General features: G+C 37.7%; 1 protein-coding gene across 1 annotated transcript; it reads left to right on the plus strand.

Annotated features, from left to right (window-relative positions):
• The first annotated feature begins 1569 nt into the window (after positions 1 to 1569).
• Positions 1570 to 2523, plus strand: LOC123607697 (olfactory receptor-like protein OLF3). Its single transcript, XM_045497109.1, has one exon. The coding sequence runs from the start codon at positions 1570 to 1572 to the stop codon at positions 2521 to 2523; it is 954 nt and encodes a 317-aa protein (XP_045353065.1).
• The last annotated feature ends 13785 nt before the right edge of the window (positions 2524 to 16308 follow it).

Here is a 16308-nt window from a genome sequence, read left to right on the forward strand (position 1 = left end):
AAGGGTGGTTGAGGAAGTATTATGATAAGCAGGAAAGAAGGAACTGTTGAAAGAATGGATCAAGTTTCGAGAAGGTAATTAAAGAAATTTATGAAAATGCATGTGTCTGAATCATGAATGAGTAGGGTGTTCCTGGGACTACTTGTTCTGTTTTGTTGTTTAAGAGGTAAGAGAATTAAAGCATAGATAGTCTTCATCTTTCTGCTCAGTGACCCTAATCTGATATCTGTGTGGGTTTTCGGATGGGCGGGCAGCTATTTCTGCCCTCAATCTCTCTTGCTGCCTTTAGTTACTATTTTCCCTTATGTTGTAGGCTGCAAGAAAAGGGAAGTTGTGAGCAGGCAGTGATTCAAAATATTTTTTAAATCTTATGTATCCCTTTTTAATGTTCAAAAATGACATAATAATAACAAATTAGTTCTACTGAAAAAGCACTTCCTTCAGGGGGAAATAGGAGGAAACTCCATTCCAATGTACATCTATGCGAATTCATACTTTCTTTTCTGCCTTGGACAATGAAGAAGAATCCTTAAACATTTGTGTTTCTTTCCTCTCTGTATCAAGTCTTCTTTGCTTTCTTTTGAGCCCACCTACAAAGGTTAAATGATTAGTAGCGGTAAATTGAAAAGAGAAAAATAAAAAGAACAAGATACCATTACAATACTTTTCCCTTTCTGATCCCACTGAGGGCTGAGAGACCAAAGGCCAAGAGGATTAAGGGCAATAACAAAAAGCAAAAAATCTTCAAAGCCCTCCCGTCCATTCCTGAACCTTCAGTTTTGTGGAAGATTGCCTCCAATTTTATTTATGTTTGAATTTGTGGAGGGGATGTGTGGAGAAAATAATGTTTGCTACCTTCTCTACTCCAAGGCAGAGGTCATGTTACTACTAATACTTCCTCTACTTCCTCTACTACTAGTAATGGTTCTCAAAGTACTTTCCTCATAAGTTACCTACGTTTGAGCTTAAATGTACTTGTGAGTGGGATGATATGCCTCTGTTTCATGTGTAAAAGCTTGTCACCTAGCCCAAATCGCATAGCTGTAAATAAATAATAAATAAAATCAATTTTTAAAGTCTAGGTCCTCTGATTCCAGATCTTTCCACAAGGATCTGACTTTTCCCAATATTTCCTTTTGTAATAAATGTACCATTTTTCATTATGATGGGATTAGTTGACATATGTAAAGTAGCTTTAAAAAACTTTCCAACCAAATTTTCTTCATTGTTTATCACTTTACCCACCGTTGTCACCTACCAAACTCCACTTGCTCTGGAATCTGAGGTAAGTTTGTAAGATGTGAGCTCCTAGAATTGCACTACATTATCTCCAGGCTTTAACAGGGTCTCCCTGAGACCACTTCCTGTCCTTATGAAGGTTCTGGCCTGATTCTGATGCAGAGTGGATATGTTGGGATAAAACCTTCCATCTTGGCCTGCGAATAGTCTGAAACATCTGGTAAAGGCTAGCCAATTGCATACAGTATGTATTCACTAAAATGGTTCTTTGATTCAACAGGTTCTCTTATCTCTGACCTTTTGCAGATTAATGATTCTCACATGTTTTTAATGGAAACAGATAACCAGACATGGGTGAGAGAATTTATTCTCCTCGGCCTGTCCAGTGACTTGTATGTGCAGGTCTTTCTCTTTGTTTTGTTCTTAGTCATGTACTTGGTGACAGTGCTGGGAAACTTCCTTATTGTTGCTCTGATCTGCCTGGACAGCAGACTCCACACTCCCATGTACTTCTTTCTCACCAACCTCTCCCTTGTTGATGTCTCTTATGCCACAAGCATCATTCCTCAGATGTTAGTGCATCTTCTTGCAGAACATAAAGCAATCCCATTTGTGAGCTGTGCAGCCCAGTTATTTTTCTCCTTGGGCTTGGGTGGGATTGAGTTTGTTCTACTGGCAGTGATGGCCTACGACCGCTATGTGGCTGTGTGCGACCCCCTGCGGTACTCGGTCATCATGCATGGAGGGCTCTGTACTAGGTTGGCCATCACATCCTGGGTCAGTGGTTCTCTCAACTCTCTCATGCAGACCATCATCACCTTTCAGCTGCCCATGTGCACAAACAAGTATATTGATCACATATCCTGTGAAATCCTAGCTGTGGTCAGACTGGCCTGTGTGGACACCTCCTCCAATGAGATCATAATCATGGTTTCTAGCATCGTTCTGCTGATGACACCCTTCTGCCTGGTCCTCTTGTCCTACATCCAGATCATCTCCACCATCCTGAAGATCCAGTCCAGAGAGGGAAGAAAGAAAGCCTTCCACACCTGTGCGTCTCACCTCGCAGTGGTCGTCTTGTGCTATGGCATGGCCATTTTCACTTACATCCAGCCCCGCTCCAGCCCCTCTATTCTTCAGGAGAAGTTGATCTCTCTCTTCTATGCCGTTTTGACACCCATGTTGAACCCTATGATTTATAGTGTAAGGAATAAGGAGGTGAAGGGGGCCTGGCAGAAACTACTAGGGCAGTTATCTGGCTTAACATCAAAATTGGCAACTTGATGAGTCCTGAGCATTAGTTAGAGAAAGAAGCTTTGCCTGTGAGTTCTTTCACTTAACTCAGACATGGCAGGCATCACCTGCATTGTCCTAGCAACCAGGAAGGAGATGATGATACATGTCCTGGTGATGCTAGGTAGGAGGTTGAGTGGTTGGGTTGGGGTGTGGGCTGTGGGTATATTTTTATGTCACAGCAGCGTGTTCAGTGGAGTAGAGGAGTGAACTTCTCACCCTTACTCAGTTTTCATTCATATGCAGTAATTGAGACAATAGCATTTACCATTTACAATTACTGAGAGTAACTGAAGACAATGCAATTTACTGTTTTGATTAGTCACATTGTGATCAGTGACCTCTTCATGAGTCTTACCTTGGAACACAGGTTTTTATTCATCCACATTTTGTAAAAGATTATCATATTTCCATTGGGAACAAAATCATTGTCAATTTGAAGACTCACTTAAAATGTAAGTATATGTAGCCATATTCAGTAATTGAGTCATTGTTCGAAGAAGAAAGTTGCTATCAAAGCTGATGAAGATTTTTTGTGCTATACCTACTACTGGATATAAAGGCTATCTGAGTAATGGAAATAATTGAGTGGAGATAATAATTGAGTGGAGAAATATCAACTAAAATTTTTGTTTTACCCTGATAAAGTTATAACCAAGTGTTGTTTGTAGACAATGACATTATTGGCTAAGAAAAATCTGAGATCTAGTTACTGCTAATTTATTGTGTACATCAGCATTCATTCAAAGGTAAAAATTCTCTAATTCTGAAAATTCAGTGAACTTTTTCTCTGAAACTTTAGAAATAAAATAAGCAAATAAGCAATGAGATAAATGTATAAAACATCAAAGACATAGTTCATGTAAGAAAAACAGTTTCCTTAGGCAATCAGTGAAAGATAATGCAGCTTAGGGACACCTAGGTGGCTCAGTTGGTTGAACCTCCAACTCTTGATTTTGGCTCAGGTCATGATCTCATGGTCATGAGATTGAGCCCCAAGTTGGGCTCTGCACTGGGAACAGAGCCTGCTTAAGATTCTCTCCCTCCCTTTGGGGCGCCTGGCTGGCTCAGTCGGTTAAGTGTCCAGCTTCGGCTCAGGTCATAATCTCACGGTTCATGGATTCGAGCCCCGCATGGGGCTGTGTGCTGACAATTCAGAGCCTGGAGCCTGCTTTGGATTCTGTGTCTCCCTCTCTCTCTTCTCCTCCTCCACTCATGCTCTGTCTCTCTCTCAAAAATAAATGAAACATTAAAAAAAAAAAAGATTTTCTCCCTCCCTCTGCCCACTCCCCCCTACAAAAAAATAAAAAATAAGAAAAATAATGCAGCTTTGATGTGGATTTGGGGTTATCAGGATAGGTCAGTCTGCTGTGCAGATGTTACTTTCAAGTCTCCATATTAAAAGCCTTCTTGTATATCCCCCAGCTCAAACACACAAACACAAGGCCCTACTCAACCTTTGTAAATTTAGTGTTAGCATCATCTGTGAGTATACCTCACTTCTGACAATAAACCTCAGTAAGATAAAAGGGGGAGAAATGATTAAATGGAATTTGTGGGAGATAGAGGAGAAATAATATGATAATTGTGAATCTTCTGACTTTCTTCAAGAACCTCAAAATGGTGCCCTCCTTTTGTCCCTTTGTCTCTCCGTTGAGTCTTTTTTTTTTTTAATTTTTTTTCAACTTTTATTTATTTTTGGGACAGAGAGAGACAGAGCATGAACGGGGGAGGGGCAGAGAGAGAGGGAGACACAGAATTGGAAACAGGCTCCAGGCTCTGAGCCATCAGCCCAGAGCCCGACGCGGGGCTCGAACTCCCGGACCGCGAGATCGTGACCTGGCTGAAGTCGGACGCTTAACCGACTGCGCCACCCAGGCGCCCCTCCGTTGAGTCTTTAATTCATATTTGGTTGATTTGTATTTGGGAGTTAATGATCAGGAGATGAAGGGTTTTCACTGACACCTGTTTTCTCTGTGAAACAAGAAGAGGTGCCCATTGCGGAGAACGTAGAAGAGGAAAGGCAGGACTAAGAGGTGTGGGAACGGTGAAGGTTAAAACCCATGTGGGGTCCAGGAGAACGTGCCCCATTAGCTGTGGATGCCATTCTCTGGAATTTAATGCGGTATACATTACAGGGTCATAATGGTCAAATTTTCCCTCTGATATGACCAACTTTATCTTTGTTCTTAGCCTTCTCTAAAATAAAGTCACACGTGATCATTCCGTGAGTATCAACTTTGTTGAAGACACTGCCGTAGGCATTGAGGGTATAAAAGTAGTGTTTAGATATGGCCATTGCTCAGGAAGTAGTATTGTAGGACAGGGGTTGGGAAACTTTTTGTAATTGACCAGTTCGTAAATATTTTAGGCTTTGGGGACCATGCAGTCTACATCACAGCTACTCAACTCTGCCATTGCAGCACTAAAACAGCCATAGACAACACATAAAAGAATGAGTGTGGCTAATACCAATAAATCTTAGTTTATGAACACTTAAATTTGAATTTTATAAGTTATTAAAATATTCTTTTAAACCATTTAAAACATGTAAAACACATCTTCTTCTTGTGGGCTATACAAAATTAGGCAGTGGGTCAAATTTGGCCTCTGGGCTCTAGTTTTTTACACCATTATAGAAGAAATAGTATAAAAAGGTAAAACTATAACACAAGGTATGCACAGAAAGAGCTCTGAAAATTCAAGGAAAGAAGGGATATTTTTTTTCTTCTGGATGTGGAATGGGGGTCGTATAGGTGAAGGCTTCTGAGAGAAGATGAAGTAGTTCTCATTTGAGTTTCCATTTCATAAAGCATTTAATTTCTCTAAGTCACTTAGGTTCAATTACCTAAGATCTAAGGACTCCTTACTAATGGATAAATGGAGGAGATGAATCATGTATTGAGCACCATCTTTGGCATCTGTTGAATACAAATTGGATGATTTGTATTACTTCTTAGACCTTGAAGAATTTAACTACAGTGACTGGTCTGTAAGAACACATTCTTTTATATTCAAGCTGAAGCTTTCATTCTACTGTCCCTTATCCTGACACATGGGGCCATCAGGTGTCTCCCCACTCATTTCATTAAAGTGCAGCATTTTCAGATCTAAACCTGCCCGTGTTAAATATAGTTGCACACTACCAAGTCAGTGTCCATATGGTTTGGTTGTCCTTTCAGCTCCATCATTGGGTTAGGCTGCTCTTTTTTTTTAAATATAATTTATTGTCAAGTTAGCTAACCTACAGTGTTTATGGTATGCTCTTGGCTTCGGGAGTAGACTCCAGTGTTTCATCACTCACAACATCCACTGCTCATCCCAACAAGTGTCCTTCTCAATGCCCATCACCCATTTTCCCCTACCCCCCATTCCCCCACTCCCTTCCATCCTCAGTTCTCCATGTTTAAAAGTCTCTTATGGTTTGCCTCCCTCTCTGTTTGTAACTATATATATATATATATATATATAGTTATATATATAGTTATATATAGTTATATATAGTTAGTTATATATATACATATATATACATATATATACATTAGCCATTTGGTTGTCTTCTTTGGAAGAGTGTTCATGTCTTCTTCCCATTTCTTCACTGGATTATTTGTTTTTTGGGTGTTGAGTTTGGTAAGTTCTTTATAGATTTTGGATACTAACCCTTTATCAGATATGTCATTTGCAAATATCTTCTCCAATTCTGTTGCCTGCCTTTTAGTTTTGTTCATTGTTTCCTTTGCAGTGCAGAAACTTTTTATCTTGATGAGGTCCCAATAGTTCATTTTTGCTTTTATTTCTCTTGCCTTTGGAGACATGTCAAGTAAGAAGTTGCTGCACCTGAGGTCAAAGAGGTTGTTGTCTATTTTCTCCTCTAGGAATTTGATGGTTTCCTGTCTCACATTTAGGTCTTTCATCCATTTTGAGTTTATTTTTGTTTATGGTGTAAGACAGCGGTCCAGTTTCATTCTTCTGCATGTTGCTGTCCAGTTCTCCCAGCACCGTTTGCAAAAGAGACTGTCTTTTTTCCATTGGATACTCTTTCCTGCTTTGTCAAAGATTAGTTGGCCATCCATTTGGGTTCATTCTGCGTTCTCTATTCTATTCCATTGGTCTATATGTCTGTTTTTGTGCCAGTACTATACTGTCTTGATGATTATAGCTTTGTAGTACAGGGTAAAGTCTGGGATTGTGATGTGGGTTAGGCTGCTCTTGGTGAAGTCAGATCTTCAATATCAGTTCCCCCCATCTGATAAAACATTTCTTTTATCAATTATATACACATTACTCCCTGACTCCTTTGAGCCTTGTCTATCTTCTTCATCAAAGTGCAACAGGATATTAAACAAGTGCAATCCTGGAAAAAATTACAAAACTTAAATAAGACTCAGCTTTATATTCCATAACATGAAGAATAATAACCCCCTCAAGAAGTCTGAGTGGATGGAATGAAAAATTATATGTAAAGCACTTAGTAAAATGTCTGACACACAAAAATACTTGGTAACTGTCAGCTACTATCATTGTTTTTTTTTCTGATAGAGCATATTTCCCATATTCCCCCACTTTCTTTCCTCCTTGACTCTCTAAAAAATGCTTTAGAACTGTTACCTAGTCCACCCAGAGCAATGTAAGGAGTCTGACACAAAAGTAGTTGCCAGCAAAGTGTTTCAAGAACGTACCTCTGATTTTTGGCAACAAAGAACAAATTTTGTCTCGTGCCTTCTTAATGGGGGGAATATCATCCCCAAGAGGGCAAAAATTGGTCCTTTTGGCGGGGGTAAATATCTTAATTATTGCAATGGTTATGGTTCTTTAAAGGGCCATGGTACATATACACTATATATCTGTGTGGTTAAAATTTCATGGGGTGTGGGTGGTTAAAAAAAGATACCTGAAAAGTTTCCTGAGGTGGAAAATAGTGAATAAAAGATTAAGAAACACGGGTCTATGTATAGAGAATTATTTCTTGTTTGGGCACAATTATTCACAAGTGAATCATAAGCACAAAGACAGAAGTCAAGTAGCCTATGGTTAATTAACTATGGACTTGATGCCTGCCTCATCTGTTTTTGACTGTTTTGGTGTCCATTCATGGACCTCGTCTACTTTGACCTACTCTATCTAAGTAAATCCTTCTGCCCAATTGGTTCCCACACCTATTTTGGGCCTGTATAATCTCATGGGTGTAGACAATAGAATGTTGCTGAATGAGTTCATCCTGCCTTGGGACCTGAGTCACTGGAGAGTCTATTATGTTCCTGGCCATGTGCCTGATGGCAGTGCTGTGATACTTTGTCAAGCCCCTCTGAGCAGCCCAAACACCTGGCCAGCTATATATATATACATATATATGTATCTGTATCTGTATGTGTATGTGTGTATGTGTGTGTGTATTTACTAAATGGCTATGTTTTGTGGGGTTCTATATGATAGCACTGTTCACACATGCTTATTCACTTTTTGGGAACCCAAATATCTAGGAAGTTTTATAGGGGATATTCAAATTCCCATCAGTCTAAAAAATAGGATTTAAATAAAATTCACAAAAATCTGAAAGAACAGAGCAATCTTTGCTGGCACCTGTGCTAAACTTACAACTTATAAATTTTAGAGGCCTCCTAAGTCTAGTAAGTTTGTGTTGACACCTCTCCTCAAAATATGGAAATGATTATTCACATAGTACAGAGGAAGAGGTTGAATTTCACATATATATATAACTTGTGTGAGTTCAGACAGCTAGCAATCTACACTTAGTGCCTGGATTTGGCGCAAATGTGGCTTGTCTGATTCCAAAGGCATTGTAAATTTAAACAAGGACACCCCTCTTGGGATATCAGCTGTGTGGATCAACATTTAGCTGGAAGACATGAAAATCTCACAGAGGCATAATGTTACTATTATAGTTAGGATAGTTACAGTTTAAAGTAATAAAGTTGAAAAAAATTGATATAAGCAAAACTTACAAGTAAGTAAATGAAATAACTGTGGAATATAGTCCCGAGTTGGTATCTGAATAGCTGAATCTAGAATCCAGAGTGTTTTGAAGTATGTCTATCTTTTTGTTTTTTCCTTTCAGGCTTGCTTTTCTCTGTGGCCTTATTCTATTCTATGGCTCATAGATTTCCTCCATGAGGTACAAAAAGTAAACTTGGAGGCCTGAGATATACATTATGACATGAGAGACAAAATCCTGACTTGTCTGCCAGCTCCAGCAGGAAAGTCTCAGAGATGGGCTTGAATTGGCTTAGGCTAGATCATGTGGCCCTCCCTCATCTAAGCTCTCTGTCAGAGTTATGAGGCACTTTGATCATTCATTAACATATTTCATTGACTTGAATCATTGTGACTTATGGAAACTTGTTTTTATCTCTTCACATACTTCATTTTGATAAGTGTTCCATGCACACTTGAAAAAAATGTATTTCCTGTTATTGTTGATTGGAATATTCTATAAATGTCAATTAGGTCAAGGTTGATAATGTTGTTCAAGTTTTCAGTTTCCTTACTGATTCCTTACTCTTCCCTTACTTATGCTTGTTCTATCAACTATTAAGAGACAGGTATTAAAATGTCTAACTGTGGATTTGTCTATTTCTCCTTGCATTTCTGTCAGTTTTTGCTTTACGTGTTCTGAAGCTCTGTTGTTAAGCACCCAAATATTTATGCTTGTTCTGTATTCTCCATTAATTGAACCCTTTATAATTCAGAATAATGAAACGCCTTTCCTTATCCCTGGTAATGTAACATAGAAACTCCAGGTTTCTCTTAATTGTCCCTAAGATCCCTGGGGATTTAAAAGCCCCTAAGATCAAAAGAACCACCATATCTCAGGGATCCCTGTCCTTCATTGCCTGATATCCAGTGAAAATTGTTGTTTTGTATGTTTTGCCCTCATCTGTAGTTGTTCAGGTGCAAGGATAAACCCAATCCCTCTTTCTCTGTCTTGGCTAGAAACAGAAGTCTTTTCTTAGGTTTTTAAAACCTACTTGAGATTCTGCAATCACTTTCTTACTGTGACAAATATCATGAGGAAACATGTCTGAGAACTCAAAATAGTTACCAAGATCCTTTGACTTTTCTCCACTGGGATTCAGGTTAATCTGGTTCTAGAAACTGTGCTCTGACCCATTGTCCCACACTGCTTCTACTATGTTTTATTTCTAGTGGTGAGAAGATAGGGCATCTCACAGGAGAACCTCTACCTTCCAGAACTTCCTAAACCAACCACTTCCCAGATATATATATGGGAAACACTTCCATAAAGCTATGTTACTCTGTGAGTTTCTGACTCCTATTTTCTGCAGAAGGTGTATATATCAGATAAAGTCTCACTAAAGAGTTTACCATTATTTTTTGCAAAACAAATTCTATTTTGACTTTGATTTTCTTAAAAATCAGAAGCTATAACTGTACAACAAAGACATTTTAAAAACACAAAAACTTTGACTTGATTTCACTGTGATACAAGAGAGTTTTATGTAACAGTGGGTGGGGATATTGTGTTGTTATTTGGGAGATTTTTAATAAAGTTAGGCATATTAAATATAATGCTTGGGATGCCTGGGTGGCTCAGTCTGTTAAGCATCTCACTCTTGATTTCAGCTCAGGTCCTGATCTCACGGTTGTGAGATCAAACCCCATATTGGGCTCTGCGTTCGGTGTGGAGCCTGCTTAAGATTCTTTCTCTCTTCCTCTGCCGCCCACCCCACCCCCATCTTGCTCATGCATGCTCTCTCTTTCCCTCAAAAAAAAAACAAAAAACAAATAAAAATTTAAAAATTAAATATAATGTTTCTCTTGTTATTAACAATGATTTACACAAAATAAAAATATTATTAAAAAAATACGTGTTCGGGGCGCCTGGGTGGCGCAGTCGGTTAAGCGTCCGACTTCAGCCAGGTCACGATCTCTCGGTCCGTGAGTTCGAGCCCCGCGTCGGGCTCTGGGCTGATGGCTCAGAGCCTGGAGCCTGTTTCTGATTCTGTGTCTCCCTCTCTCTCTGCCCCTTCCCCGTTCATGCTCTGTCTCTCTCTGTCCCAAAAATAAACGTTGAAAAAAAAAATAGGTGTTCTACAAAACCTATGATTCAAAAAAGCATGGTGATTCTGGAGGAGGCTAGATCTAAATCCCTAAATGCCTGGGTGATTTGGGGCAAGGTGTTCCATCTCTCTAACCTCTTGTACAGAAAACAACTTTTAAAAGAAAAATCAGTGCCTATAGGTATGGGTATCAGCATTACTTGTGTTATTGTAAATTTGGGCAATATTACTTTGTATTAGGGGAGTTTTCATTTTTGAAGTGTTTGTTAACTATTATCTCATTCTTTAGTTTCATTAATTGACTGTAAGGACGGCAGTTACAGAGTACCCCCAACTGGGTGGCTTCAACAGCAGAAATATATTTTCTTGCAATTCCAGATTCTAGAAGTCTGAGATCAAGGTCTTGACAAGGTTACTTTCCTTGGAGGCTTCTGTCTTTTCTGTAGGTGGGTGTCTTTTCCCTGTGTCTTCATATAGTCCTCCCTCCCTGCATGTGTGTTTCTTAATTTTTTCTTAGAAGAACCCCAGTCACATTGGATTAGGGCCCACCTTACCTTAATCACCTCTTTGAAGACCCTGCCTCCAATATAGTCACAGTCTGAGGTTCTGAGAGTTAAGATTTCGACATATGAATTTGGAGGGCACCAGTTCAGCCCATAACATTCTTATATTCAACAAAGATTAGTGCCATGACTGTTACAACCCCATTCCTTTATGCTTTACCCACTAAGGTAGGGAGAACTGGCATTGTTATTCCCACTCAAAATATGAGAAAACCAGTATCAGAAGAGAATTTGGAAAGGCTACAAAGAACTTAATTTGAGTGGTATATTAGTTTCTGTAGAATTGCTGAGGCTTATTAAAAGATAAGAAAGGTCTCTTAAGGATAAGAAAGGTCTTATAGATAAGAAAAACTCTTTGAAATAAAATTTCATCACAAGCAGTTTTGCAGAGATGCAATTTTGCTCAGGGCTATCACAAGTACTAAGTGGTATCTAACTATTATTTAGGTATTTTATAAGTACTGTAGAAGAACTCTCTATGTGTACTTACTAAACACTAAGTGTTAAGTACTATTACTAGAGGTCAAGTGAAAGTCAACTTTGTGATAATTTGTGAGCACTTAGAGATCCATAAGGAGACACTTAAGAGGAAGGAGAGGATGTGAATGAACAAGTCCCTTGCACTTCTTGATTTGCCTTATTTTTTTTTTTTAAAGAAAAGGGCATGATTGAATGGCACATATATAGAAATTAGGAAGAAGAGCCGATTCATTCAAAGATGATAATTTGATTATCATAAACTTATGTGTTGTACACATGAAATAAATGTAGATATCACGTGACCCAACTTTCTAGTCAGTAGAAGGTTAATAATTGGGCATATAGCTTAGAAGACAACATGTTCCAACTAGTAAATCACATCCCTTCAGAATAAGAAGTCCCATGCAGGGCATATCCATTGCCGAGCAAAACTTGGGTTTGATTACATTTTTTTACTCTCCCCTCTCTCTGTGTTATACAATTGAGTTCCAGAGTGAAGTAGGATTGAAATGATTCTGTTTCATGGAAGTTTGATAGATCACACCCAGATAGCTATCTTTGAGGAAATACTTTAATTTTTTTTTTCCGTTTATTTTATTTTTGGGACAGAGAGAGACAGAGCATGAACGGGGGAGGGGCAGAGAGAGAGGGAGACACAGAATCGGAAACAGGCTCCAGGCTCTGAGCCATCAGCCCAGAGCCCGACGCGGGGCTCGAACTCACGGACCGCGAGATCGTGACCTGGCTGAAGTCGGACGCTTAACCGACTGCGCCACCCAGGCGCCCCAAGAGGAAATACTTTAAATGTAGATTTTATTTCTCTAAGGCTTTGGGATTTTTTTCAGGATATTTTATATTCCATCAGCTTTTGGTAAGTTATATTTTAACAGAAATTTGTCCTTTAAGTTTTCAAATTTATTGATGTAAATGTATTCATATTTTTGCTTTTTTTCCTCTGAATGTCTACCAAATTTGTACTTATATCCTTTTTTAATTCTACTATTATTTTATTCTGTATTATTCCCCTTTCTCAAAATTATGTTTATTGATAGATATTTTACACATAGCAAAATTCATTCATTTAAAGTGTATAGTTATCTAATTTTTGACAAACGTTTATAGGTCATAACAAGGTTATATAGGTCATAAACAAGATATAGAATAGTCCCAAACGTTTCCTTGTTCCTGTGTGTGGTCAATGCCCTCTTCACTCCAGCCCCAGGCAATTGCTGATCACATTTCTGTTCCTATAATTTTGCCTTTTCCAGTATGTTAAATAAATTTAATCATAATGAAGGTAGCCTTTTGTGCCTGTCTTCTTTTACTTGCAATAATACCATCAAGATTCTTGCATACTGCTGTATATAGCTGTAGTTTATTTCTTTTCATTGCCAAGTAGTGCTCCATTGTGTGGATGTACCACAGTCTGCTTATTCATTCACCAGTTGATAGATATTTGGGTTATCTCCAGATTTGAGCAATTATGAACTAAAGTAATATATGTGTTAGGGTATAAGTCTTTTTGTGGACACATACTTTTAATTTTTCTTGGGTAAATTCTTACAGGTGGGGTTGCTGGAATATAAGGTAAGTATATACTTAACATTATAAAAAACTACCAAACTCTTAAGTGGCTATACAATTTTGCATTTCCACCAGAAGCATGCAAGAGTTCCGTTTGTTCCACATCATTACCAGAATTTGGTATTGGCAGTTCTTTTATTTTTTCATTTTTATTTTTTAATTGCATTTTCTTGATACACTGATATCAGGTTCCACTTTATTTTTTTAATTATTTAAAAATTTGTATTTGAGAGAGAGAGAGAGCATGAGCAGGGGAGAGGGACAGAGGGACAGAGAGAGAATCTTAAGCAAGGTCAATGTTCAGCACTGAGGCCAGTGCGGGGCCTGACACAGGGCTTGTCACAGGGCTCGATCCCATGACCCTGGGATCATGACCTGAGCTGAAATCAAGAGTTGGACATCCAACTGACTGAACCACCCAGGTGCCTCAGCAGTTCTGTCAATTTTAGGCATTCTAACAGATGTGTAGTGACATCTCGTTACGATTTTACTTGCAATTTCCTAATGGCTAGTGATGTTGATCATCTTTCATTTGCATACTTGCCATATAGATTCTCTTTTTATTTCTTTTGCTTTCCTTATTGCATGACTAGAATCTACAGTACAATGTTGAATGGCAGTGCTGAGGGTAAACATCCTTGATTGTTTCTGATCTCAGAGTGGAAGCATTTAATCTTTCATCATTAAGAATGATGTAAATTATTAGAACTTTTTTTTTTTCAGATTGAGGGAATGCACCTCTATTTCTAGATTAGTTTTTATTATTAATGAATGATAATAATTAATTAATAATAAGCTTTTATTGTTAATGAATATTGAGTTTGATTTTGAACTAGTTTTTGGATTTACAGAAAATTTGCAAACACAGAACAGAAAGTTTCCCCTAATGTTAACATTTCGCAAAAACATAGTATATAACAAAACAAAAAAAGTAATAAAAAAGTAAATAACATAACCACAAAGTCAACATTGGTGCAACTAATATTAACTAATTTCATTTTTAGCTAAAGTATAATGCTTAAAATAATTTCATCAGTTTTCCCAATAATTATTTTTTGAAAAATTTTGGATGCTATGCAGGATTTCACATTGTATTTGCTTGTAATTTATCTTTAGTCTTTATCATTCTGCAAAAGTTCCAGTCTTTCCTTGTCTTTCTGTCTTGACACATTTTTTTTCTTTTTTTAATATGAAATTTGTTGTCAAATTGGTTTCCATACAACACCCAGTGCTCATCCCAACAGGTGCCCTCCTCAATACCCATCACCCACCCTCCCCTCCCTCCCACCCCCCATCAACAGTGTGGAGGTTCCTCAAAAAATTAAAAATAGATCTACCCTATGACCCAGCAATAGCACTGCTAGGAATTTACCCAAGGGATACAGGAGTGCTGATGCATAGGGGCACTTGTACCCCAATGTTTATAGCAGCATTTTCAACAATAGCCCAATTATGGAAAGAGTCTAAATGTCCATCAACTGTCTTGACACTTTTAAGGAGTACTGATCAATTAAATGTTGTACTAACTTGCATTTCTGTGATAAACTCAACTTGGAAATAATTTACTATTTTTTTATGTTTTTATTTAAATTCCAGTTAATTAATATACAGTGTAATATTAGATTCAGGGGTACAATATAGTGATTCAACACTTCCCTACATCAGCTGGTGGTCATCACAAGAAGTGCATTCCTAAATCCCCATCATCTGTTTAACCCATCCCCCACCCACCTCCCTTTTGGTAACCCTCAGGTTGTTCTCTAGAGTTAAGAGGTTGTTTCTTGCTGAAACCAATACTACACTATATGTTAACTAACTTGAATTTAAATAAATTAAAAAAGGAGTTTAACACTCCTCTTAGTTTAACACTCTCTCTTTTTTTCCTTTTGCTCATTTGTTTTGTTTCTTAAATTCCACACATGAGCGAAATCATATGGTATTTGGTCTTTCTGTGACTTCACTTAGCATAATACTCTCTAGTTCATCTGCATCATTGCAAATGGCAAATATTTCATTCTTTTTTATCACTGAATAATATTCCTCTGTGTGTGTGTGTGTGTGTGTGTGTGTGTGTGTGTGTGTGTAGATGTCTTCTTTGTCCACTCATCAGTTGATGGACACTTAAGCTGTTTGTATAATTTGAATATTGTAGATAATGCTGTTATAAACATAGGGGTGCATGCAAGTAATATTACATATTTTTTTCTACAACTGCTTTAATAATTTCATTTTTGTTGTTGCTTTTTGGAATCTTGATAATGTAGAATTTTGATAGTGTAGTACTTTGGGGTTTTTTTCTTTGCTTTTCTTTTTTTTTTTACTTGGGGTTTGTTGACCCACTCAAATATGGAGGTTCATTCTCATCATCAGGTTTAGAAATTTGGGGTTAATATTTTTAAAATATTGGTTATGTTTTTCCCTATACCCCATCTTTTCCCTTTTCCTTTTGGGACCCTGATTTCATGTTTGTTATTTCTCATAGCTTATTGAAACATTATTCAATTTTTTCAGTCTTTTTTTTTTTCCCTCTTTCATTGTGGATGGGTTGTTTTGCTATGTCTGCAAGTCCTCTAACCTCTTTCTCTGCAGAGTCTAATCTGCTATTGATTGCATCTAGTCTATTTTTCATTTTAGACATTGTCAGTTTCATCACTTTATAGTTTGAATTGAGTGTTTTTATATCCTTGGTTTCTTTCCTCATTGCTTAAGTTTTCCTCTGTCTTCTTGTGAAGACAGAAATATTTCATGTGAAGTATGCTTATAATGACTACTGCAATGTGCTTGTATCCTAAGTATATCATTTGTGTCATTTCTGTATGTATTTCCATTGACTTATTTTTCTCCTCATTATGGTGTATTTGGGTTTCCTCCCTTTATGCTGTAGCCTAGAAACTCTCCTGCCTCTTTGCATGCCTGGAATTATTTTTTATGAATTACAAACATTGTGACTTTTATATTTTGGGGTGTTGGGTCATTTTGCTTTCTTTTAAATATTTCTGTACTTTGTCCTGAGAGGCAGTTAAGTTGTTGACATTTGTTTGGTCTTTTGAGGATTTCTTTTAAGGGTTGTTAGGTTAGATCCAGAAGCCTGAAGTGTGGGATCAACTTGT

Source organism: Leopardus geoffroyi, chromosome A2, assembly GCF_018350155.1.
Source record: "Leopardus geoffroyi isolate Oge1 chromosome A2, O.geoffroyi_Oge1_pat1.0, whole genome shotgun sequence".
In the NCBI taxonomy this organism is placed as follows: domain Eukaryota; kingdom Metazoa; phylum Chordata; class Mammalia; order Carnivora; family Felidae; genus Leopardus; species Leopardus geoffroyi.

Bases quoted from the DNA above. Each gene is read 5' to 3' on its own strand.
- LOC123607697 (XM_045497109.1), top strand. From the start codon at position 1,570: ATGGAAACAGATAACCAGACATGGGTGAGAGAATTTATTCTCCTCGGC.